Raw genomic sequence first — 27,817 nt, 5'->3', positions numbered from 1 at the left:
GAAGTTGCTACAATTTGTAACATCAGTTTTTGCCCCTCCTCTCCTGCCATGATTTCAAACGATGCAGAAAGAGCTGTTCTGCAGCTGTATTTCAGCATTCAAAATGTTATTGATTCATACTTTTTGAGGGAATAGATTAAAGTGTCAGATATATTAGGAGTTTCTGTGTTGTGTGGGACTCTTTAACAAAATTTTTGGTTGGGAAGCCAAAAGGCTTTATGGGCTATTAGACTTCAAGTTTCTGTCTTTGAAAATTAAGACAACAGTGTATTTATATTCTTTTTTACTGCTGTCCTCAAGTCTACCCTATTCCCTCCAAAATTAACTAATTAATTAACTAATTTGTAACATCTCATGTAGCAAATCATACATCCTACCCCTATTGTGATCTTACTTCATAGCAAGTTAGATTACAATATCAGGCCCTGACCACCACAACCATGTCCTAATTTAGCCTTGCACCAAATGGGCACAGTTTGATGACACTGGGAATAGTGACAGAAACTGATGAAGTGTGGCAGTGATTATTCAGAACACAAGCAACATCTGTGAGCAATCAAACACACATGTCCTTATTTATGACAGACACAAAAATATTGTGAAATAATAAATCATAGTGCTAACATGGTGAAAAGAAATTACAAATGCTGTTTAATGTCATCTCATTAGTTTTGTGACATAAAAATGCTACTCACCCAGCTTAGAAACATATTCATTTACAATAGATCTTTGAGCTCTTTTATTCAGACTGGAAAAGCACAACTATTTTCCTTCCAAGCCCACGGCTTTGAACCTTACCGTTTCTGAGAGTGTCTTTAAAGAATCCTTTAGGCTCTCTGCAGAGTGCTGTTTTGCTGAATTAAGCAGGAGGTCTGTATGGCTTGATATAAGAGGCTGCAGGTGATTGATACTACTTAGAATTTCTTTTGCCTTAGCTGTGTTCTCAGGTGAATAGTAAATACACTGGTACCCGGTACTGAAAAACATGATTGCAAATTATATTTAACAGATGGAAAAAGAACAATGCAATATTAGTGTTAACAAATGGGTTTTGGAAACTGACTTTAGACAGATTGCAGTGCATTTTTCTCCAAAAGCTTTAGCATTGGACTGTTCTCTGTTAAAGGAGAAGGAAAGGTAAAATCATTGGGGGTCATCAAAATGTTTGGCACCCCCCAGTGATTGTAATTTCTTACCTTTTACACCGGAGTGGTGCTCCTGTTAGGAAGAAGCTGCGCATCCCCTAGCTGCCACACTCCTGTGATTGTACCTTTCCTTCTCCTGTAACCAATTCTCCTGACTGTGAGGGTAGGGTTTACAGAAGTCAACCGTACATATATTGGAAAGACTAATTATAAATAAGGTATTTTAAAAAAAAAACTTCAAAAAAGGGCTAATTAACATATGAGTGCATAAGTAATGTCACTGTTTAACTGCAGAACTGCTAATTTGTTATTATATAATCTCTTACTTTATAGAAGTCACATTGGGCAATATTAAACACAGTGGTAAGAACTCTTAATTAAAAAGCATATTTGTAATACCCCCCCCCCCCAAAAAAATAGGGTGATTATTACAATACGTGCATCAGCATTCTCTATTTGCAAGACAATGACAATCTGTTTATAAGAGACAATTCCTGTTTAGTATCAGCTGGCACTAGTTTCCATGTACACCTGTATTCAGGGGCATGGCAATATTCATAATCCTTACTATACACCATGCATCTATAATCCACAGTACTGCAGCTAACCACACATCATCCTTATGTCTGAACACCATTTGTACATGCACTTGGATAAAAGGCCCAGAGGGTCAAAGCAATGATGAGGTGGGGAAATTGAATTTCCCTAAATGTTATTGGGAATACATATCCACACTTTTTTTAAAGTCATGTTTTCATAAAGACAATTTAATAAGTTACTAAGCTCATTGATGAAATATAATATAATATTGTACAGGTATAATAGCTGGAAAATTTGAATCACTAGTCAAACTATTGTTGGGTCTATAAGGGAAGAGAAGTGCATTACTCTGTCACATTTCTCCAGATCATCTATTTATCTTTAATAGTGGTACTGTGGGAGAATATTTTTAGCGACTTCAACAAATGCTGGTTGAGAATTCTGGTAGAAAAAAAAAATATTTTTCTTAATTACATATTTCCTTGTTTCCTTTCCTTATTCCTGTTTTCTTTCTGAATCTTTTTGCAAGTATGTACCAGTAATACAATGCAGCTGATTTATTAACTCTTGGTCATTTTTAAAGAGCCATAATGATTACTGCTCATTGAAACATTGAGGGTTTTAACAATTTTCTTCTCTGGAACAATTTAGGGCTCTGGTACACGGGGAGATTAGTCGCCCGCGGCAAAACTCCCTGCTCGCGGGCGACTAATCTCCCCGAGTTGCCTTCCCTCTGCCATCCCACCGGCGAACATGTAAGTCGCCGGCGGGATGGCAGACGCGGCGGCGCGATTTCGCGCAAATCGCCGAAAAAGACTCGCGAGGCTTTTTCGGCGATTTCCCGAAATCGCGCCGCCGCGTCTGCCATCCCGCCGGCGACTTACATGTTCGCCGGTGGGATGGCAGAGGGAAGGCAACTCGGGGAGATTAGTCGCCCGCGAGCAGGGAGTTTTGCCGCGGGCGACTAATCTCCCCATGTACCAGAGCCCTTACAGTGTGGAAAATAATTGTCTGAATCCTTTCCATGCAGGTAGATTCTGACAGGTGATAAAGCTCAGCGTTGCAGCTGCTGCTGGCAGGTATCAACATTAACAAATTTGTCAATATTGATAAACGTGGAAAATATTGAACAGCTCAGAATCAGAATCGCCCCCCATGTGTCTTCAGTATGAATTATAGTATGGTAAAGAAAAGAAAGATCAAGGGGAGTATTTTCTGGTATGTGTATGATTAATCATGGTGCCCTTATGTCACTTAATGACGACCTTGAGAGGTAGGTTTTATGGGGCCCCAATATTTGTGGTCCAGTTATTGAGGATGGTGGTCCTTAAAGTTACAAAGTTTTTGTTTAACTCTCTTCCTCTACAGACCCCACTTCCTTGAAAATGCCAATGAAGGGATCAGTATAACTTTCCATTGTAATTCATTAGATAGTTCTCAGTTCGGTAAAACTGGTAAGTAAATGTATGCCTTATGCAGTAGATGGACCGTAGCACTGGATCTTAGCCCAAACATTTGCTTCATCCCATGTACTTACACAGAGGTAAGTACTTTCTATATATAAAGCAAAGAATACATTTTCAGGCCTTTTCTACAAGTGTTATAAAAAATGTTAAACATGAGCATGCGGAGGTTCCTGCTAATAATAACTTGTAAGGATAAAAAAAAATATCAGCTGACATATTTGATTCAGAGATCTTCTGGAGACATTTATAGTGTGCAGAGTGGGAAGAACATGGCAGAGAACTTTACAGCCTAGCAGCATGCAACAATAGTAAAAAGGCAAATGTGGGAAGGAGTTATTAGCTGGAGAGAGAAGCTGAACAGAGAAGACTGAAGAGGAACTGGGGAAATTAATTTCTAAAACAGAAGTTTAAATTTAAACTAAGAGAAAGAAGCAATCCAATAAAGAGGCAGAAGAAGATACAGACAGAATACAGAATATGTGGATCGGTAGAATAGGGGACAAAGTCTGGACTATAAGAATCTAAGAAATCTGCTTAAATTGTAAGCTCTATTTAGCAGGGACCTTCTTCCTACTGTGTTTATTACCAAATTACTCTTAATCTCTCTATTTATACCTATTATGTTTATCCTCCTAGTGTGTGCTAGGTGTGTATCATAGTAGAGTGTTATAAATACATTTGTACATACAGTTATTCTTTTACTGATGTGTAGGCAATAATTCCCAAGGGTCTAAGCATGTCACCATACATCAATTTCACATAAAATGAATAAAAACCAAACAAATGTCACACTCTGCTTTTGGAGTTAATTATTACTGCTTTAGAAAAATAGCATACTTTTTCTTTTCTGCCTCAAACCTGCTGAGGAGCCTCCTGAGGCCGCCATTTTTAAATCCCTGAGAATGTGCTGCAGGAGCTCCAATGGTGATTACATCATAAAGGGCATCTGTAGGAAAGAAAACATAAGCAATTTAGCATAGTGGGAAACATCTGAGCCTTAAGGCCCATATAATGGTAACTCTATGTATGCAATTACCATATGATTAATTAATATGAGTTAACGAGCTTTAATTCTAAAGAGAAAGCCAGTTTTTATTCCCAAACATATACCTGCACAACTAACTTGTTTTTAATAGCCAGGAAATCCCTGTTCACATTTTAACAATGCAGCACAGTTGCAAACCAATATGTTACTATTTTATCTATCACTTTCACTAAAATATGGTATCATTGTTTAAAACAGGGATTAATTAAAATTACATCTGTCATAATGGAAAGAGAAACTGTTAAATAAAGTCTGTTTACTGTTTAGAAAATGCCTTGCAACTGCAGAAATGAAGACAGTGTTGTAAAAAGATTGAAAAGAATGACTGACTACATGTGCCTATGATGTGTCCCAGCCTACTTGTACCTTTGCAGTTCTTTTACTGGCACACGGCGAGATTAGTCGCCTGCGAAAAAATTCCCTGTTCGCGGGCGACTAATCTCCCCGGATTGCCATCCCACCGGCAAAAATCGGCAGCGCGATTTCACTGAAATTGCGCAAGTTGCCTCGAGAGGAAACTTGCGCGATTTCACTGAAATTGCGCCACCTCGTATGCCATCCCACCGGCGATTTACATTTTCGCCGGTGGGATGGCAATCCGGGGAGATTAGTCGCTCGAGACACAGGAGATTTGTCGCGGGCTACTAATCTCGCCGTGTGCCAGTGCCCTTAATATGTTCCTTTCCTCCTGGCTATGAATTTTGTATCTGCTGTAGCAGCAGAGTTCTCCAGGAAAAAAAGACCAAGACGTAACAAATGGACCACTATCTCAATATATATTTGTCATCTTCTTATATTTGCAAACATTTTAATTTTGAATTAACTTGATATTTTGCACTCAGTTTATAAACTGCAGTATGGTTCTGCCCAGCAAAAAGACTAAGAAATAAAACAGGCCACAAAGCAGAAAATAATGAAAGGGCCATCTTGCTCTTGTACAAATTAAGGGGGGCAATTACTAACATTTAATTTTTTTTTTCATGATTTGTGCTTTATGCAACACAGAAAAAACATGATTTTTTTGTGATTTATTATGCAACAAGACTGCAACAAACCTGATACCAAAATTAGGGATGCACCAAAACCACTTTTTTGGGTTTGGCCAAACCCACCCTGCCAAATTCTGCCGAATCCCAAACTGAATCCTAATTAGCTTATGCCAATTAGGATCAGGAAGGGTTAACCCCCCTAAATTTTAACCCTTTCCATATGCTAATTTATGCTAATTAGGATTCGGATTCAGTTCGGCCAGGACCGTGGCATCCCTACCAAAAATACGCCATCTAAAACATGTCAACATTATGTAGAAGTCACTGGTATAAGTTCCTTTAACAACTGGAAGATCTTTCTTTGCTTCATGGATTTAGAGTTTTTTTGGGGGGGGGTGTCACACTGTTATTTGTGTGACAGTACAAGAAAAAAAAGTTGCTGTTTTCACATTTTTTCCACATCTTTTTTAACAGTGCTTTTTTTTAACTTGGATCTTTTGACAAATGAATGACCTTCTTGGAAATTAAATTAGTCCAAATGCTGATAAATGTCCCCCCCCCCCTAAGATTTAGTGCACTAGGCTCAGATCCTGTGCTTGCCAGGAAAATCCTGCATTTAGGACAGGTGGTTTTTGTTAACTAAGAAGTTACAACCAACTTATCTGGGCCTTCACTTGATCAGAACAACAGAAGGCCACATACAGTTCAAAATACATTGAACTGAATGGATCTCTCTGTGGTACAGTTTGGCATTAAGACACATGATATGATACATAGATTATCATAGATTAGTTTTGTGTTAGATTTGGGGTCATAATAGGTGTACTTGTGTAGACTTCTAAAGGGCTAAAATATCCGTGAAGGCAAAGGAATTTGAATGCTGCAAAAGAAGGATCATCAGATATCACAAGACCTGAGGGTGCCCCTACTAGCCATAGCATTCCAGAAGCAAATTCTTACTGCAAAAAAAAAGGCTCAGGAGAAAGTAGAGGGCATTAATCTTGGAGTCAGGGTGCAATTACTACATCAGTGGCTATTTTTGGTATCCACAACATTTTTTGCCTTTTTTTTGTCTTTTTTGCCTCAGTTTAGTGACAAATTGCCAATGACAATATTTGGAATTTCGCTGTTAATCTATGCCTGGCAAAAAAATTTGCTCATCACTAGTTGTTGAGATGTCAAAGTTTTACATAGAATTTTTTGTGTTTTATTTACTTAATATCGAAAAATTCTCATTTTTTAATAATTATTCAATTTCGTGTTTTTTAATGCATAAACCTTCAATAACACACATGTGGATAAATACATCAACAAAACTAAAAAGAGAACCCTAAGCAGTAGGTCCTGCATTAGCACAGCAAAATATAGAGTCATTTTTGTAAACAAGGTGATAGCTGTCTTGGAAATTATTATGGAATTTTTAACAAAGGTTTCTGTAACTCTGCAGCTATAATGATCCTAGGAGACTATACTCTGCATTGTAGGGATACTTTACTAAGAAAATTCATACTGTATAAATCACCAATTATGGAGTACTAATCTGTACTAAATCTTAATTTATCTGCATTTACAGATCTTGGCAGAGGCATACTTTCTGCCTACTTTTGCAAAGGGGCCATGGGCTGCAACTGGTGCTCATCAGCTCCACTGCTAAGCCTCTAAACCTGTCCTGCATAAAATGAGGCCACACTGCCCCGAAAGAGCTGGATAAAATAAATGCCCTCCTTGCTTAGAAGGCCTGGAATAATCAGCATGTGCAAACTATGTAACATAGGAAATCTAACAGATAGGTTGGGGTGCGTTTGCTTATTATTGTAAGATAGTGTAACACAAAACACAACTCTCAGGAGTAAATGTCACAGCACAACTGTGAGCATGTCACTACAATTTATAATGCACTGTCTAAAAACTAATGTAACAATCAACCACTTTTGGCATGCATTATATAACACTGCAAAATATACTATCTTCAGTTTGACAGGTGCTTTCTTCTTCTAGCGAAATGCGCTTATGTACGGCATAAAGTGATCATATCTCTATGACACTGAGAACTAGTCCTCTGTTTCCAGCAATTTGCATAATGCATAAAGATAGAAAAAAAGTACAATCAAAGCCACACAAGATAACTGGAGGTTATTTTGTTTGTCAGCAGGGAACAAAACAACATAAGCCTATTGCTTTTACTGGAGATTTCTTTATTATGGATTGGATTGGGTTTGCATGTTGCTGTCATTTTGTTCTTTGTTGAATATTCCTGCTCTTTTCGCTCAGGCATGGATTAAACTTATGGAAAATATTGTAAAGTAACTCAGAAAGAGCCTTTACTTAGCATGTTATTTGTCTGCTGTTGCCATCACAAAGGCTTATTTATTTCATATTTATTTTTCAGAACAAGCGGATTGGAAGAGATGACTACATAAAAATGAAGCATCGTTCCAAGGCCATAGAGTAAAGCAGGACAACAAATAGTCTTTCCATATAGCTGCCAAGGGCAAAATCATTTACTATGAGATGTGTAAGTCACATTTCCCTGCTGACCGCTCCACCTATATTTATTCAGAGATAAATCTTGTTTATCACATTATATGGCAGAACATGAAAAGACTGCACAATACAGTATTTTAGACTGAAATGACTCCTTTCATGCCAGGTTCAATTATTTTGTAGGGCATTTGTCCTGTGCCCCCTGGAATTGCAGGGGAGTGTCTGCAAAATAATGATTGGTTGTGGCAAAACATGTTGTGTAAAGATGTATACACTAAGATCTGCTTGCTTAGTAAGGTCGCCAATCGAGCAGATCTTCTCCCAATATGCCCACCTATGGGTAGCATAGGCACTGTCAGTTCGGGGACCGTATCAATAAGCTGATAAGGTCCCCGATCTGACGTGGGGGTGCTGCTTAAGTTTCAACTGAACAGCAGCAAAAAGGTGGCAGGTTGCATATCACAGGGTTAGCAAATCCCTTGCTCATTCAGTCCTGACAGTACACTAGAATAGTGAATCCATTAAGTTTACTTTCTGATTTCTAAGATGAAAATGTACAATGTATATAAAAGTAACGAGTGCAGATACCTCTAACGTATTTATAATGATTGTAATAAACTTTTGTTTTATATTCATTTATACTTTCGTATCATATAATAATCATGTAAGGCCTTCTAAATAAACCACTGAGGAAGTACCTAGGGAAATTGGGAAAGACTGACAAAAAAAGGACAAGAAGGACCTTTTGTAGTGCAAAAAAATAATCGGTAAGATAATAGCAAATCATTTTTGCCTTCTATTGTACATGAATACTTCATTGGTATGTAAAATATAAATCTAGTTTATCAACCCATTTTGTGTAAGGTTCTTTAATGATATTCATTCTAGGATATTCATATAGGAGTTCTTGTTTCATGCAGAAAGGGTATTATCTGGTTTAAAAACAGTACACAGCAAAATCACTAATTTATAAAGCATAATTATAACTGCAGAATAGTTTTGAAATTTGAAATAGATTCCTATATGGAATTTATGAAATTACGGAATTGCTGAGAAAAAATGTCCTACATTGGCCACTGTTTACATAAAGGGAGATTGGTATTACTCTAGTGACTAAGCCTCCAACCTTTTGTACCAGGGAGCCACATAAACATGGAAAATTTTCGAAGTATTTACAATGGGATCTGTTATCCAGAAACTCAATATCCAGATGGTTCCAAATTAAGGTAAGGCCATCTCTCACAGACTCCATTTTAATCAAATAATTCAAATTATTAAAAAGAATTTCCTTTTTCTCTGTAATTATAAAATAGTACCTTGTACTTGATCCCAACTAAGATAAAGTTCATCCTTATTGAAGGCTAAACAATTCTATTGGGTTTAAATAGTGTTTTTTTAACAGACAAAGTATGGAGATCCAAATTATGGAAATACCCCTTACCTGAAAAACGCCAGGTCCCGAACATTCTGAATAACAGGTCCCATACCTGTATAGCTAATAAGAGCTATGACTGGCTGTTGGTTTGTCCGATGAGGACTACCAGGCTCAAAGACAAGTATCTTTATGCATTTCAACAGGATACATTCCTGCTGTGCTAACAGTACATTAAAACTAGAAAGGGAAGTTTGAGAACAAACTTCATGTTGGGTTGAAAAACATGAAGTCACTGAATGGGCTCCGCCCACTTTCTCTAACCTTGGAGCACAGTTATACAGTAAAAACCACTGTGCAAAGTTTGGGGACCCTGGTTTTAATAGTGTCTGAATGGCAGCAACTTGAATTTCCCCACTCAAAGTCAACGACATCTGATTGGCGGTTGGTGGCTCCACCCCCTTTTTCTAACCTGGAACTGCAGTTACCCAGTGACTAATTCTGCAAAGTTTAGGGACCCTAGGATTTATAGTTAAAGAACGGCAGTAGTTTAAACTTAAACCAATAAAAGTCAATAGGTGAATTGTGATTGGTGGTTGGTGGGTGTGCCCCCTTTTTCTAACCTTGAGTCGAAGTCACCCAGTGACAAACAGTGGGCACCCTGGCATAAATAGTGTGAGAATGGCAGCATTTTAAATTTAAACCAATAAAATTCAATGGATGAAATCTGTTTCGCTGTTAGTGGCCCAACCCACTTTTCCTATTTTTGAACTGCAGTCCCCCAGTGACCAACTTTGCAAATTTTTGGGACTCAGGCATAAAAATTGTGAGACTGACAGCATTTTACACTTCACCATTGAAAGTAAATAGGTGAAATGTGATTGGCTGTTGGTGGCTCCACCCACTTTTTTCAAACTTTGAACGGCAAATACCCAGTGACTAACTCTGGAACTTTAACAACCCTGGAATTAATATTTAAATAATGGCATCAGTTTAAATATAAACATATGAAATCTAATAGGTGGAAATGGATTTGCTGTTGGTGGCTCCTCCCACTTGTTCTAACCCTGAATATGTAGTCATCCAGTGACTGACTGTGCAAAGTTTGGGGACCCTGACATTAAACATGTGAGAATGGCAGCAGTTAAAATTTCCACACTGAAAACAATGAAAGAAATGTGATTGGCTTTTGGCGGCCCCGCCCACTTTTTCTAACCTTGAGTACGAAGTCACGCAGTGACTGTGGAAATTTTGCGAACCCTAGCATCTAACCAATAAAATTCAATAGGTGAAATCTGATTGCCTGTTGGTGGCCCCGCCCACTTCTTCAAAACTAAAACTGCAGTTCCCTAGTGACCACTAGGAAACTCTGATTGGCTGTTGGTGGCTCCACCCACTTTTTCTTACCTTGTACCACAGTTACCTGGTGCCTAACCATGCAAAGTTTGGGTACCCTGGCGTTATTACTGTGAGAATGGCAGCAGTTAAAATTTTCCCACTGAAAACAATGAAAGAAATGTGATTGGCTTTTGGCGGCCCGCCCACTTTTTCTAACCTTGAGTACAAAGTCACGCAGTGACTGACTGTGCAGAATTTGTGAACTATGGCATCAAACCAATAAAATTCAATAAGTGAAATCTGATTGGCTGTTGGTGGCCCCGCCCACTTTTTCAAAACTAAAACTGTAGTCCTCTAGTGACCAACTGTGAAAAGTTTGGGGACCCTGGTGTTAATACTGTGAGAATGGCAGCAAGTTGAATTTCCCCATTTAGAGTCAATAGGTAAAATCTGATTGGCTGTTGGTGGCTCCACCCACTTACAAAAATACAAAAAACCTTAAATGTGTAGTCACCCAGTGTCTGACTATGCAAAGTTTGGGAAGCCTGGCAACAAACCAATAAAAATCAATAGGTGAAATCTGATTGGTTGTTGGTGGCCCCGCCCACTTTTCAAAACTAAAATTGCAGTCCCCTAGTGACCAACTGTGAAAAGTTTGGGGACCCTGGTGTTAATTCTGTGAGAATGGCAGCAGATTGAATTTCCCCATTGAAAGTCAATAGGTAAACTCTGATTGGCTGTTGGTGGCTCCGCCCACTTTTTCTTACCTTGAACCACAGTTACCTGGTGCCTAACTCTGCAAAGTTTGGGGACCCCGGTGTTATTACTGTGAGAATGGCAGCAGGTTGGATTTCTGCCAAGTCAATAGGTAAAATCTGATTGGCTGTTCACATCTCCGCCCACTTTTGGGCATACAACAATCATCATATTTTCATTCAGGCTGAGCCCATGACAGTGTGATTCAAGTTTGGGGAATGTAGCCTCAAAGCTGTAAGTTTGGCAGCAGTTTCAATTTCCCCATAAAAGTCATTGGGTACAATATGATTGGCTGCTGTTGGCCCCTCCCACTTTGCAGGTTTAAAAAAACAAAACAAAAAAAACCTGAATGTGTAGTCACCCAGTGACTGACTGTGCAAAGTTTGGAAAATCTGGCATCAAACCAATAAAATCAATAGGTGAAATTTGATTGGCTGTTGGTGGCTCCGCCCACTTTTCAAATCTAAAACTGCAGTCCCCTAGTGACCAAGTTTAAAAAGTTTGGGGACCCCGACGTTAGAGAATGGCAGCAGGTTGAATTTCCGCCAAATCAATAGGTAAAATCCGATTGGCGGTTCACAGCTCCGCCCACTTTTGGGCATCCAATAATCATCCTATTTTCATTCAGGCTGAGCCCATGACTATGTGATTCAAGTTTGGGGAGTGTAGCCTCAAAGCTGTAAGATTGGCAGCAGTTTCAATTTCCCCATTAAAGTCAATGGGTGAAATTACATTGGCTGTTGTTGGCCCCTCCCACTTTGGGGTCATCCAACAAATGTTGCTGCTTCATTTGGGGTGACCCCATGATTATGTTATTCAAGTTTGGGGGGTGTAGCTTCAAAGCTGTAAGAGTGGCAGCAGATTGAAAATCTTCCCTGTCAAAGTCAATGGGAAAATTGGGGGGTTCGGAGCTGCGCCACAAAAAGACGGGGGGGGCACAATCGCTTAGAAAAGCACAAGCAACCTGCTCCGCTATAGGGCGAAGATGTGTGGGGAGTTTGGGTGTTGTATCCCTAAAACTGTAGGAGTAGCGTTTAGAAAATGAGGGGCGCTAAGAAGAAGAAGAAGCGGAAGAATAAGCTAAAGTCGAACAACAGTATGTTGGGGTTTTCAACCCAACATAACTAAAAACCTGCTGTGCAGCCTTGACAATGGTCATAAAATGGTATAGAAAAGAACATATTGCTTCTGAGCCCTGGTTGGGGATCACTCTTACAGAGCTTGAAATATGATGACTTTTACTCATATACAGTGATTAAGGTTATTGTTGTACATTTCTGCCTTTTTCCAGTTTGATGTCCATTTGTGGTTGACAGAATCCCTTGGTTTTTCACCTTTTTTTATTTTCTATTTATTTTCTATTTCTAATGCTATCTCTATTTGCTTTTCTTGGCTAAAAGGGCATCTGTTTCTCCTCTCTGCTTATTACGAATTGCATTCTTGTTTGGGAAGCCTTCAAATTGTAAATGTATTGGCCTCCTTACCAACAGGAAGATGAAAGGTATTGTCTCACTATGTTATGTTGCATAGCACACTTTGTAATGTATTTTTGGGCACACTAAGGGGCTGATTTACTAATCCACGAATCCGAATGGGAAAAAATCAAATTGGAAACGAACATTTTGCGACTTTTTCGTATTTTTGCGATTTTTTTTGTCACCGTCGTGACTTTTTCGTAGCCGTTACGACTTGCGCGAATTGTCGTGACTTTTTCGTAGCCGTTACGACTCGTGCAAATTGTCGTGACTTTTTGATAGCCATTATGACTTTCGTGAATTGTTGTGACTTTTGCATAGCCATTATGACTTTCGTGAATTGTCGTGACTTTTGCATAGCCATTATGACTTTCGTGAATTGTCGCGACTTTTGCATAGCCATTACGACTTTCGCGAATTGTCGCGATTTTTTCATATTGAGCGCTTGAAAAATTCGCGACAATTCGCGAAAAAGTCGCAAAATACCGATCATTACGAAAAAACGCATTCGGATGCTTTTCGGACATTCGTGGATTAGGAAATGTGCCCCTATGTAATGTCCTTCATAATTTCTGATGTCTCAAAGAAGCTGTCTCCATTTGTGTGATTTCACAGTCCTCCAGTATAATTGCTGAGCTGAATCCCTTTAGTTATGCAGTTATATCATGCAACACAACAACCAATGTAAAGTGATGGAACTTATTTTCCTCACTATATAGAGATGCATTTGGAAGCAAAGATCACAATAGGCAGAATCAGGCAAAACAAACCTAAAAAATGTCTTACAATAAAGCTGAACACCCACATGATTAAATCATTTACTTTTAACATTTAACACTTAGGAATCCTCCAACAACATTTACCTTTTAACTTTTGGCTATGGACTCGCATACGTTGTAAGTGCAGGTTAATTGGAACAAATTCTAGACTTTTTTCTCCTTTACTGCAGCTTGATTTGAAAGAAGACCCTAAGGAAAAAAGACAAAATGGGACAAAATGATATGCAGCTAGCAGATGGTTTATTTTTTTTTCTCTTGTAGTTTATTTTTTTTTTTAAATTCAGGGCAACGTGCAATGATTTCCCCATTCCAGCTCATGTTTTTGATTTTGCCGTGTACTTAGTTTTATGAAATGGAAAGACTTTTATAGCTGCACTCAGCATGGACTTTTTGGTACTCTATAGAGCAGTAGTTAATGTGCAGAAATGCTAATGGATTTTAAGTGACAGACATTGCCTGCTGTCTATAACAGCGACACAGCATGGTGAAAATGATGCCACATTTTTCAAACATTATGTTTTGGCTGCACTTAAAATACAGCAATATACGAAGCCAAACGCTGAAGGACAATTCATTTTATTGACTTGTCAGAACAAAAATTATGACAGCCATGTTCTGTCCTCCATTTTTTACTTGCCTGTATATTACCCTGTTCCATAAGATTCTTTTGTGCTTCAGTGCTATAACAATTTTATAAAATTATACTTCAAACTGCAATTTCCAAGTAATGAAACTACAGTGTAGCTGCAAGATATCTGGCTAAAATTCACAAAGACAAGTGCAGCCTGTTCATTCTTCTACAGTGTGGAATCTCAAAAGATGTCAGACTTAAACTAATCATATAACGAAAGACCTGCTTATTGTGTAAAGCTGCCTAATGAGCAGTAAATAGAAAATTCTGGTAACACCAAACATTGTTCTGTACAATGTGAATTGTCTGGATTAAAGAAAAGCAAACATTTGGAAAAAAAATTGTACTAATATTATTTGTAAGAGATTTTGTACCAATATTATATTGATACAAAACTGGAGATAAGAAGGCCAATTAATACATTGGCACCAAGGGCTAGTTCATAGGTACAGGGCACTTACTCTTCTACAAGGTTAATGAATATTTTGTTATTTCTAAAGCAAACAAAATATAAGAAAAATGTTGTTTGATGCCAAAAGCACTGTTTTTAAAGGAATACTGTCATGGGTATTTTTTTTCATGTTTTTTCAAAACGCATCAGATAATGGAGCTTCTCCAGCAGAATCCTGCATTTAAATCCATTTTTCAAAAACCCAAACAGATTTTATTATATTTAATTTTGAAATTTCACATGGGGCTAGCCATACTCTTCATTTCCCAGGGTGCCACAGTCATGTGACTTGTGCTCTGATAAATTTCAGTCACACTTTAGTGCTGAGCTGCAAGTTGGAGTAATATCAACCCCCTCCTATCAGGCAATCAGCAGAATAATGGGAAGGGAGCAAGACAGCAGTAGATATCAAAATAGCACTCAATAGTAAGAAATCCAAGTCTGGCTTGGGACTCCTCCAGTTACATGGGAGTAGGAGAAACAATAGGTTACCTGAAAGCAGTTCTAATGTGTAGCGCTGGCTCTTTCTGAAAGCTCAGACTCAGGCACAATGCACTGAGATGGCGCCTACACACCAATATTACAACTAAAAAAAATACATTTGTTGGTTTAAGAATAATTATTGTAAAGGGTAAAGTGAATTATTTGCTATCCAAACAGCGTAATTTAGAAAGAAAATGTATACCATAAAAATCATGGAAGATTCCCTTTAAGATTTTACAGGATATAAAGTGTACCTGTATGTTTCTCTAGCTCTTCAAGACTTTCCTGGTAGACAGAGACCATCTCTTCATAATGAGCTAGAACATTCTGGCGCAAGTTGTCCCAGTGTGGAGAAAGGTCACCAAGCTCTTTTAGCTGCTCAATTCTGTTTGAAGGGGAAAAAGATTTCTGTAGATTAGATATTAGATTACATAAATCCACTTATGAATCTCTGACAGAAGTAGAGTAAATGTGTTCTTCACAGCGTTGAGGCTATTTTTTCCATGTAAAATACATGGGAGTCTAGGGGCATTTTTTCATGGTGACTTTTTTTCGCTGCAACTTTTTCCACATCAACCTTTTTAGTGCACGTTATAAATACATTTGGGACTATAAAGATTTTTCACAGAGACTTCATAGAAACAATTTTAGCTGTGAATTTTTTTTTAGCAGTTTCGCTGATGGTGAAATACAGAATTTAGCCGTGAATAAATAACTGGTGAAAAAAATGAGCTAATTACTACATATAAGTTTCATTGCAACTTGATAAAAACCGCCCATTGAATTCAATGTATTTTACGTAAAAAACACATAAAAAAAACAACTTCACAAATTTTTTGCCAAGAAAAACAGGACAGATTTGCCCATCACTAAACATTAGCAGTTTCTAAAGTTAGAGGAGAACTAAAATTTAGCAAAGAATTAGGCTAGAAATGTTTTTATCCTTTGTACCAGCCCAAAATTCTCCTAGTAGGACCAACAGAAAGGGTCCTACAAGGAGACTATTGTCAGCACAGTGTATAAAATATGCCATTTCTAGCCATGTTTTTTTTAGATTTTTGTTCTACTTTAGCAGGCAGTAATACTAACTGAAGTGGGAAACCCCCACCCAAAAGATTACACACATGTTACTGGAGAGTGGCTCAAAAACAGAAATGTTTTTTTTAACAAAGTGTCACATTTATTAAAATAAAATGCTTTAAGCAGTTAAACACCATTTACAGCAATGATGAGCACTATTAGATGCCTATGTCCAGAATAGAAAATAAATTGGTAAATCCTATCCATTCCAAACAGATTGTTAAATTCAAAGTTGGTAAAATAGTCATCCCCCTTAATAACAGACATTTGAGGGCCCCAAGACCCTGCTATATGAGTAGAAGTTACATCATGGAGTCAGAAGACCACTAAAACCCCAGCAGCCTGCACATGTACTGCAGCTGAAAACAAAAATCAAAACCCTATGGGAAATAATCTTGCTAAAGAAATAAATGTTAAAAAATAATGTGTGTAATTCGGGAAGGTTTACTGCAGCTTCATAAAATATTTGAGCAGTATCACAGAATGTTATTTGCAGCAATAATGATTTGTAAGAATGTTAGGGCCTTAATAAAGAGTTAGAAATATAAATCCATTTGTGCTTTTCACACAAACTGGAAATTCATATTGGAAAACTATTGAGAATATTATGGCTGTCCTGTGTATGATGTACTGAGCCACTAAAGATTTGCTCTGTTAGAAAAAAATAAAACTTTAGAATAAGGATTCAAGATCAAATATATTTTCCTCTATAACCCAAAACAAGCAATTTATTTTCTTGGTATCTTGCTAAGTGGGAAGGGGGGCTCATCTACAACTTGTGGGTGTAACCCTAGATGCAAAACCACATTAAAATGCTAATTTTATATGTAGTGCCTAGAGGCAGTACATCTGTTTTACTAGTGTATAAGGCAGAAGGCACAGTGTTATAAGACACAAAGTTCCTATAACACAATTCTTTTTTCCCCCCAGTTCAGTATTTATTAAGTCAGCCCTCACATGGCTCAATTAAATTAGAGATCTGGAAATAAGTGCTGCAATGTGTTAAAAAATATATTTATATATATTTTTTTTTTGTTATCTTAAATTTAGTCTCCATTAGTATCTGAGCCACACAGTCAAACAGGACAAGAAGTTATTCCCTAGAAGTGAATATGATAACCTCTCTATTTAGTGTAGAGGTACGTCATACTTTTCTACTGAGTGGGCCACTGGATAGCGGGTGTAAGGCCTTATGTCATATTCACTGTATGGACATCTGGTAGCCTGTCTAAATATTGGTCTCTCGGTAGATTTCAAAAGTCACCATTACCTGCAGTACAGGATGTACAGTATTACCATTTTTACAATGAACCGCACAACTATAGCCAGTAAAATGTGCACTTAAATGCAGGCTCCATGATCAGATATTACATTACATGCACTTGTTTATATGTAGCCTTAGACAAATATATTTGAAGGAAATTATCTACAGGGCATTTTTTACATTTTCAGACAACAAAGTATGAAGGCAGCAATTTTTGCCTATTCAAGATGTTGTCTTCACTGCACTTTCCATGCTTTTACATAGTTTTCAATGTTGTAGGGATGTCTGTGAATCGTGTATTTGTTTTGACCAACAATATCATATTCCCACTCATGTGTAAATACAAAAAAGGCAAAAAATAACTGTTCTGTTCATACAATAAGTATTGCTCTCTCTCTCCCTATAGTCTACTGAAAAGAAAAGAAATGAAAAATATATTTTGCATATAACCAGTGGTTGCTTCCAACAGAAAAAAAATAGAGATATAAACACACAGTGCTACAACTCCAGTGGCTATTCAAGCGTGCATTAGAAAATTGGGTTCTGCATTTTTATTTGGCAAGTATATGACTAGAAGGCTACCTGTGATAGCGGACTGAATATAAACAACTGACACCTGTAGTTTTAAGGTCATTTTCAAAAATGCCATTACCATTCTGAGATGTTGTGGAGATGCTGGGGGGAGGGTATTGACATGGGCAGTAGCTATAAGGCTTTAGAAGGCACATGCAAAATGCAACTAACCCATTAGGTCTGTTATAATAAAGACAGGAAAAGTACATTATTATAGGAGAAGCCAGAAGAATAGAAGGGAATATTGCGTTTGGAACTGTTATTGCTTCACAATTAAATTAAATATTAACAATATATACAATTTATGATAAATAAGGTTTATCATTTATATATGATCCCTAAAATAATGTTTACATATACTGAATATGTAAAATTATAACCTAGGTCCTTGCTCTCATAGTAGTGATTATTCTAAACTTGTATTGGGTAAAACCATCTGAAGACACTATAGAAATCAGGGTTAACCATTACTTTTAAGTTTAGAATTAATGTTGCCTGTTTTGCAAGCATCAATTTATTTACTCTCCAAATCGCTGAAGGACCAGTAATGTATAACAGTTATACCTCACAATGACATTACTGTTCCAGTGGCTAACTACAGCAGATCATTTTTGATTACTACATAAAGAACTGTTCGGTTCTAATGGATTTCACTGCTATATAAACCAAATTCTATATATTACTTTACAAAATCATATTTCTTTACTTTCTGAAAGTTCTGCTCTATTATATCTTCTGGCACATCCCTTATGTAAATGTGTAAATTAGCTACATAAATATGTACCGTATATATGATTCAGCCTGCATAGTTATAAAAATACCACGACAGCAAATTATTATTTGCATTAAAAATGGCATTTAATTAAATGTAGACTGAAGATATAATCGTTTTTTTTTTTTTTATCTGTCACCCTACTGGATACATGACAAGGAAATCAAGGGTTCTCTACTTCAGCTCAGTACTCCAATGCCTTTAGCTGATGTTTCCTAGAGAGAAGCTGGCTCTCATTCGGGTTACATAATTAGCTTTGAAGTACTGTAGGGAAGCCTGGCAGTTTCCTGAGTCAAATCTTCTTGACTTTAGTTGAGCCGGTTTATTTTTTTTTGCCTCCGGCACCTTATAATCTCAAATGGGTAAGGCAAATGCATAAAACTTTAATACAAAACAATATTTAACTAGAACCAAAAAACGTTGTATAAACCATTAACAGTCTTGGTTGTTAAAATAACTTGAAAAGATCTTTGCAATTTAGCCCAATGTCTTCATACAACTTCCAGCAATGAGAACAGTAGTTCAAATGTAGGGCCATACTGTAGGTTAGACAGCCTTATATGATATATAAGCAAAATAGCCTAGCAATGTCTCCTTTGCTCCAGGCACACCCTAAAATTATTATTATTAACATGTAATTATTAAGTGCCAACATATTCCACAGCGCTGTACAATAAGTGGTTTCATACATTGGACATACAGAGCAACATATAACGCAACCTATAACGGATACAAGAGGTGAAGAGCTTACAATCTACAGCTGTCCTTATTAGAGGTCCTTATTATGATAATAACAAAACGCCAATGTACCAACAGACCAGGTGCAAACATTGGTAAAGGGGTAGTTCACCTCTAAGTTAATTCTAAGCAACTTTCCAATTGTTCTCCTATATTTATTCTTTATAGTTTTTGAACTATTTGCCTTCTTCTTTTAACCCTTCTTCTAACTTTCTAACAAAAAATGAAGACCAATTGCAAATTGTCTCTGAATATTGGTCTCTTCATCATACTAAAAGTTAATTCCAAGGTGAACAACTCCTTTAACTTTTTAATATATTATGTCTGCAAGGGCAGGGACTAAAATTATTGGTAAGATGATGTTGTTCCCCTTACAGTACATCTTGCCTTAGTAAAGATGAAGGCCCTGGTTCCTTTCAACTGTGTGACTACACATTCCAAGCCAAAATATTTTTGTTACTAGGATAATACTGGGACACGTGACAGGAATCTTATCTTGTAAAACTGCAGGCAATTATTTAAAAATTTTTCACTGAAACATTCTGAGTTTGATGGATAGGCTACAGAAATTGGAATCGTTTGTGAAAAATGTACTAAAAGCATTTGTGCTCATTACAGATAAAGTAAATATGACTAAATGTATCTCTGCATAAAGAAAATTACAAAACGGAGCCATCCTATTCAGCAGTAATACATTATCTGCTCCAGAGCACAAGAAACAATTAAGATAAAGTGATTCATTGTTACCTTCAGGGAAAATCAACCTTTTAAAGCAAATGAAAGGTAGAATGCTGCAAAACTCTGCAGTTTGTTAAGAGTAAATCATATTTTTACATTTTCTGGAAAAGAAAGAAATATTCATGACAGTCATAAAATTAATTTTATCTACCCTGATGCAGAGGCTTAGCTGCCTTGTGAATGTGAATAATTGTCTACGTCTGTCTATATTAAATGCTGCTTTTCGGTCCAGAAGTAGGCTGATATATAGAGCACAGAGGGGTCTGAAGCCCTGGTGGAAAATAAAACCACCATGCTGAAATATTAGAGGGCGAATAAAGAGTTGATTCAAGCCACATAAAATCTGTCAACGGAAAGGGACAATACCATCACGGCACATATCTCTGCTAAATATACAGTAAAGTTCTGCAAAAATTGCCTTATAATGGTTCCAGACTGTTTTCAAGTAGCTTTGAACTCACAGGGGGGCGGGGAATGGCAATTGGCCGAACGCCACGTCAATCTCAGCGAGTCCTGCCCAGTTTTTCTCATTTGAAAAACACGCATTTTTAGCAGCTTAATGCAAAAAATGTATTAAAGAGGTAGTTCACTTTTATATTAACTTTTAGCATAATGTAGAGACTGCTATTCTGAAACAATCTGCAACTGGTTTTTATTTTTTATTATTTGTGGCTTTTAAGTTAATTATATTATAATATAATTTGGTTGCTAGGGTGCAAATTACCTTAGCAACCAGGCACTGATTTTAAGGTGCCACATTAGTGCCACCTAGAATACTATATTTATTCTGCAGAAAGCATTACCATACCTGAGTCAACAGCCCTAGAAGCTTTCTCTGCTTGCTTAAGATAGCAGCTGCCATTTTAGCATGGTCTCCCGAGCTTGCAGCTCTAGCCATTATAGCTGAGATTACACATTCCTAAAGGAGGGGGGAGGGATTTCTTAGCATTCTTGAGGGAGAGGGAGCAGGAGAGGGGAGAGAGGAAGCAGACTCTGGCCCCAGGAATGAAGAATTTTTCTGAGAGGAAGTCAGATAACCTAAGAACATGTAAAAATGGATACAAGAAATTCTGTGTTTCTTTTGATAGAGGACTCAGTGCAGCATTACTGTAAGTGCTTATGGCTGTATTTACATAGACCTTTCTAATAAAGCTTACTTAGTTTTTACCTTTCCTTCACCTTTAAATAAGGGGCTGGAATACAAACAGGAGAGGACTTTAATATAAAAATGAGAGAAAAAAAAGTAGCAATGGGGTCAGTGACCCCCATTTGAAAGCTGGTGAGACACAGGAGAAGAAAGCAAATAATTCAAGAATTCTAAAAAATAAAAAAGAAGACCAACTGACAAGCTGGTTAGAATTAGCCATGCTATGACATACTAAATGTTAACTTAAAGTTGAACCAACCCATTAAAAAATAAGTAAACTTTTTTTTTCTATCAGTAAAATTACTCTAAACAGCCTCCAGAATTACCTACCTTTGTCCCAGCATTCTCTCTGACCTGGTTCCTCAGAAGTTGAACGTTTTTCTTTGCTTCCTTGTGCAGAGTGAAGCCCCACCCCCACTTCCTGTTCAGTTCTCTCTTCAATTCAACTACCTTTAGTGGACCTGGAGAGCCTTCTTGGGCATGCCTGGAGGCAGCAGGAGCCAGTCTGTGCTTTAGCAGGGTTTTTTTCTTTTTGATGAGAGACCTGAACAGGAAGTCTGGGCGGGGCTTCACTCTGCACAAAGAAGCAAAGAAAAACGATAAACTTCTAACTGAGGAACCAGGTCAGACAGAATGCTGGGACAAAGGTAGGTAATTCTAGAGTAATTTAATTTAATTAAGAAAAAAAAAGGGTTACCTTATTCTTTAATGTCACTTATAATGGGTGAGTGCAGAGGGCCTCTTTTCTTTGTAAAGCTGACACAGTATGACTTTGAGTTAGGCCTTATGTCTAATATATGCTATGACAAATATGTCATAGCATATTTCATAAAGAGCATTAGCCAGTGTTATAGCAAGAGCTACTCATAATTTGCAGTTTAAAGTTTGCTTGAATTTCTGTACCTTCCCAGATTTCATCATCAGTTCACAGTTCAATAGCATACCAGCAGTGAAATGCTTGCAATCTGGCCATGTGTTTCAGGGGCATTCCGAGAATCCTGGAAATGTTCTCCCAGGATCTAAGTTTTAGCATGGACTGTGGCACTAAAGAGGTATCAACATTAGTCTCCATGCTAAAATTAGAGACCTAGTAAAGGAACCTTATGCAATAAGGTACACCTAACAGGGATCATAAAAATGCTGGTCAACAGGGGCGGGCCAAGCCGACCGGGCTCCCTAGGCAACCCAGTCGGCCACCCCCCCCTGCACCCCCCACCCCCTTGCGTGTGCTTAGGCATTTGGCCACTCCCCCTCTCCCCTAACGGCAAACGCAAGGGGGGGGGGGTGCGATCCGATCGGTCATTGCCTCCACCGCTAATTACAAGCGGCGGGGGCAATGACAAGTAGCAGGACTAGGGGTAGGCAGGAGAGGCTCCTGTCTGGCGCCCCCCAATCATTGCTCCCTAGGCAGCTGCCTCTTCTGCCTACCCCTAGTTCCAGCCCTGTGGTCAGGCATTTAACTACTGGAAAGTGCATCAATTGTGTAAGCCTGACTAGCCCTGTCGCTTTAATGCATCTCAGCACATTACTTAAGGCTATGTCCATTGTAGTTTTTATATTGATGCTTTGGTGTCTGTGCAGCATGTAAGCTTTTAAGAAGAAAACGCTTTATTTATTTTGTTTATGGTTCACTTGTATGTTTGGTGTTACAAAGTACAGGACTATTTGTACTGTATACATAAACTATGGCATATTAATGAGACATACTTGACATCTGAATGAAAAACTTACAATCAGTATACATTATTGTAATAGTTCTGAGCCTCAAAATAACACAACCACAATTCTGTTTTTCTCACCTTCTGGTATCTTCTTTTATGTATAGGGAGAGCAGTTGTTTTGGGATATGAAATGACATGCTGCTCTCTGCCATCTGTTCCCGGACACATATCCACTTGTTATCTGATGATGGGAATCTGTAAAACTTGTAGATGGGATTCCTGAAAACTGTTAAAGAAATAAGAGACATACTCTATGGGAAAAACACATCACTGAAATCACTAGATACTATCAAATTTGTTAACCATCAAACTTTTATAGTAGTCTTGCCTGTATTGTTTTCTTTGTAAGTAAAAGACAGAACTTGTCAATTAATTGGCTGATATGAGCTAACATGTATGTGTGCCCTTGGTTTGTTGGTTACACCATCATCATATGACCACAGTATTTATAATGGCCATTTTCAATTTAGGATTTCCCACTGGCACATACTAATGAAAAATTATATTTTTATTAAAATGGTTTGATTTGTAGGAAGCAGGGTTTCACATGAGTTGTTTTATGAGATATATTTTTATAGAGACCTACACTGTAGGGGGGTATAGTTTTCCTTTAATTCAGATAAGATAAGTGCATAGAGATGTAAAAAAAATGGGCAGGCAAGCATACTATAATGTCTGCTTACAGAGGTATATTATTTTCAGAGACCCTTATGAAAAGATAAACCCAAATCTTAAAAAATGCATCAAGCTTGATTGCCCTTAGTACAGGGATTATGTTTTTCCCATGTACAGGTATAAAACCCTTTATCCAGAATGCTTGGGACCAAGGGTATTTCGGATAAGGGGTCTTTCCAGAATTTGGATCTTCATTTAAATCTACTAAAAAAATCAATAAAACATTAATTAAACCCAATAGGATTAATTATATCTTAGCTGGGAGCAAGTACAAAGCACTGTTTTATTTTTACAGAGAAAAAGGGAATCAATTTTAAAAATCTAAATTATTTGATTAAAATGGAGTCTCTTGGAAACGGGCTTTGTGTAATTTGGAGCTTTCTAGATATCGGGTTTCCGCATAAGGTATCCCTTACATGTACAAAAGAAAAATAAAATTAGGCTTAAGGGCTTGTCCTCACAGACGTTTCACGCTCTGTTTCCCTGCGGTGGTGTGCGCCTGTGTTCCACCACAGGGAAGTGCAGGATGAAATGCAACCCGGTCTTTTAAATGTGCCCATCCTCACACAGGCAAGTAAGCACAAAATTGCTTGTGAGCCCTTAGTGTCCAATGAGTGGTTAATAAAAAAAAATCTGTTCTTTAGCAAGCAAGTAGATCAGTTTTACAATACGCACATCAGTAATTGACATTTCACAGATTTATCCCTTTATTTTTGGGACTGGAAAAATTCTTACAATTTCTTGGAATCTGCAATTCTTGCCTTTTGCATTAAGATTTAAGAATCTGAATGGGTAATATAGCTTAGTGCTGTTACTGAAAAATGCTAATCCCTATGGCTTCATTAAACAGATGTTCAACTGCTCCAAGCAATCAAACACTTTCTCACAAATTGATAATGGTATCGGCCTTTGATAAATATATCAGCAATTTGAAAAACGTTCCTAAATGTCAGAAACATTTTCCTGGTGCTGAATTATATCTACTTTCTATTAAAAAAACATTTTTTCCTGCTTTGTGGCAAAGATATTGGCTAATGGTATATATAAAATCACAAGTCACAACAGTAACGAGTCCCCTGTTTAAATGACTCTAGATTTCTATTTTTACACAGTTGCAGCACTATGATGACTTAAATGGGAACTCTGTTTTCTGAACCAAAATTTGTTAAAGACCCCCACATAGCACAACCTATCACTGTAATCTGTTCCTTCAAAAAGATTGAATAAATACCATTTTTATATGCTAAAATCCATCTGCAAAACAGTTCTTCTCTTTCTGCATCATTTGAAATCCTGGCAGTGGAGGAGGGACTAAAACATTGATGTTATAAATTTTAACGACATCTCCACAGCTTACAGACAGCATGCAGAGACAACATAACCCACAATGCATTGCACTGTGATGTTCCTTTACTTATTGACATCACACGTGCAGGGAATTGAGGGATTTGGAGTGATGCAGGCTGAAGGCAGGCTGAGGACAGTCAACTACTGTTACATTTTTTTTTTTTTTTTGAGTCTCAAGGTAGTCAGCCAGATCAGCAGGAGAACAGAGGGGCAGATTTAGGTAACTGTTCTAAATCATATTATTTCATTAACAATGCTGAATTTTTTAATTGATGTATATTGCAAAGTTGTTTAAAATTATGTTTACTTTTCAAAAAGCTTAAGTTGGTGTAACCCTTTCTTGGCTGTAACCAAGCCAACAGCACGGCTAGATAGGTCTAGAGCATGGGGTACACGCGACTCAATCCTTCAGGATGTGCCTTCGCTATGTGGAAGTAACCAAACGGAGCTATGGTGTAGTGCAACTACAACTCATTGTAGCTGTGTGCAGTGCAGAATAACAAATGGGCGCCAGAAGGTTCTTGCAGTTGAACAGTAGAACTGGTTTATTGTCAGAGACAATCAATTTGCAGGGTTATGCAATATACTCACACACATCAGTTAGCATAGCATTTCTCTGAGGACACCACAGAGAGGGTGCACACCCGCTCCTCCCAACTCCTCTTGAGCCTGGGCAGGGTCAGTGCCACCGGTTCAGTTGCTCACCTCTTGGAACAGTCAGCTTGGATACCACAATCCTCAGGCCCCACGGCAACTCTGGATCAGGGTTTACACACTACCTGCCTCCTATGTCTAAACCGTGGCCCTACGCTAAGGCAACAGTGCCTGTCTGGAAGGGACTCCCAGCTACTTTCCTCTGAGCCAAACTGCTCGTGCTTTCTTCCCTCACTATCTCACTTTCCTAGAAAGTGCTCCATAAAACTTGCTATCTAACTGGTCCTCATTCACGGGGTCCCTGTCCCCGACCTTACCAGAGTGGATATCCACACTCTGGGGCACATAGCTTACTGGGGCCTAGTTCCTTGCCTCCAAGCTCAGTGCTCTTTTCCCTGTGAGAAAAGGCAGCCAAAGAGGCAGACCCATCCCCCTGCTAAACACTATATCTGAGTGCCAAGGGAGTGGTCTCATGAAACTCAAAACTGATACATGGGTCTTTGCCCAGTAACAGCACAAAACAGGAAGCTGCAGGGTTTAAAGCCATAGTTAACCCTATGGATCCCTACATTGGGTTTAGGTGGAGTTCTATTTTAATAGAATTAAGTAGGAAACGCAGATAAAAAAAAGATAGTTAAAGAAAAAAATCACAATAATGTAACATTTGGTTCATATGGTAAAAATGTGAAAACAATTTCATTTCATTTTGGTACATTAAATCAGTACCAGTGAGCTTAATTTAGCTTTAACATTTTAAAGCAACACAACATTCTATCTCAGGATAAAATCCTTGAACATGTCCTGATTTGTGGAATAAACCCTGCAAATCAATACAAAATGATTATGTGTAGTGCCTGGGTGTCCAACACACATGTAGGAAATGGAGCACTGATAAGATATATCTTCCCATATGTGCAAGGCATACTAATTAGGGGATTTATAGTTTAACTGCACCTTTATCATCATGTCCCTTCAGCTAGGAGACTTTTGCCTGGTGGCATAAATAGATTGCGGATAACAGTGGCTGCATAGCATGCATTATAATGATTTAATGAGGTGAGCTACAGGTTATGAGTGTGGTGGTGTTTAGGAACTGATCTATACACAATTTATTTGGTGAGTTTAATGCAGGGATAAACAACCCTTGAGCTATTTTTTAATAATAATTCCCTACTAGGCAAAAGGCTAGAAGTGCACCATTTTGCATTGCTGATTTATTTTAAAGGAGAAGGAAAGGCTAAGTCACTTGGGGGTGCCAAAATGTTAAGCACCCCCAAGTGACTTAGATCGCTTACCTTGTACCCTGGGCTGGTGCCCCTGTTAGGAGAAAAAAGCACCAGCCCAGGGTACCTGTAGGAAGCGCTTCCTCCTTCCTCTCTCTTCTCCCGGCGAAATCCGTCGGCCGGCGCATGCGCAGTAAAGTAAAAAGCCGACTTTGTTTTTTAAGTTCGGCTTTTCACTCTACTGCGCATGCATGCGCGGCGCTACAGGAAGGAGGAAGCGATCGCTGCTACCTGGGCTGGTGCTGTTCTCTCCTAACAGGGGCACCAGCCCGGGGTATGAGGTGAGCGATCTAAGTCACTTGGGGGTGCCTAACATTTTGGCACCCCCAAGTGACTTAGCCTTTCCTTCTCCTATAAGTGTATCTTTAACCACCGAGTATTATTTATAAAACTGGTACCTTTAAAGGCATCACATGTACTAGTTTTTTTTTCTGTAAAATGTTAAATGTATTTTAATTTTACCCCCCCACCCCCTTGTTCTTGTCCTGCCTTATAGTAGATGAGAGTATGTGCTCAATTCAGCATCACAGATCGCCCAAATGTCTCACCTCTCATTTTAAATTTGTCGTTATGAAATGGATTGTATGATGTGTTGTGCTATGGTATCTTCTGTGTGCAGTCTGAGGTCTGAGACTATGTCAAAACTATGCTTGCTCCATTTATTGGAGAAAGTATGACGTATTTGTATAATATTGTTAATGTTGCACCTGCTAACTAGTTTAACTCAAACTTAACTCTAACTTCTCACTACATTAATTCACAGAAGACACATTCGAAGTCAAGAAATGCCCTTTAAAGATTTGCTGGAATTCTGAACCAAATCTGTTCCCCAGTTTGACATATTAAAATGTAACAATTCAGATTTTTGGAA

At 38.1% G+C, this 27,817-nt stretch overlaps 1 protein-coding gene across 7 annotated transcripts in view; it reads right to left on the bottom strand.

Moving 5' to 3' along the window:
- The window catches only part of inpp4b (inositol polyphosphate-4-phosphatase type II B), a 351,939-nt gene that overhangs the window by 82,740 nt on the left and 241,382 nt on the right, over positions 1-27,817 (bottom strand). For all 7 annotated transcript variants that reach the window (XM_031895514.1, XM_012955594.3, XM_012955592.3 and 4 more), the window contains 5 exons: positions 23,066-23,213; positions 15,209-15,339; positions 13,474-13,578; positions 3,989-4,097; positions 799-976 (listed from right to left, as the gene is read on the bottom strand). In XM_031895514.1, the coding sequence (XP_031751374.1) occupies positions 799-976; positions 3,989-4,097; positions 13,474-13,578; positions 15,209-15,339; positions 23,066-23,213 (671 nt within the window). The remainder of the gene's footprint in view (positions 1-798; positions 977-3,988; positions 4,098-13,473; positions 13,579-15,208; positions 15,340-23,065; positions 23,214-27,817) is intronic.

The sequence above is a fragment of the Xenopus tropicalis genome, chromosome 1, assembly GCF_000004195.4.
Source record: "Xenopus tropicalis strain Nigerian chromosome 1, UCB_Xtro_10.0, whole genome shotgun sequence".
Classification (NCBI taxonomy): Eukaryota; Metazoa; Chordata; class Amphibia; order Anura; family Pipidae; genus Xenopus; species Xenopus tropicalis.
This window is presented reverse-complemented; position numbering and strand designations above follow the sequence as displayed.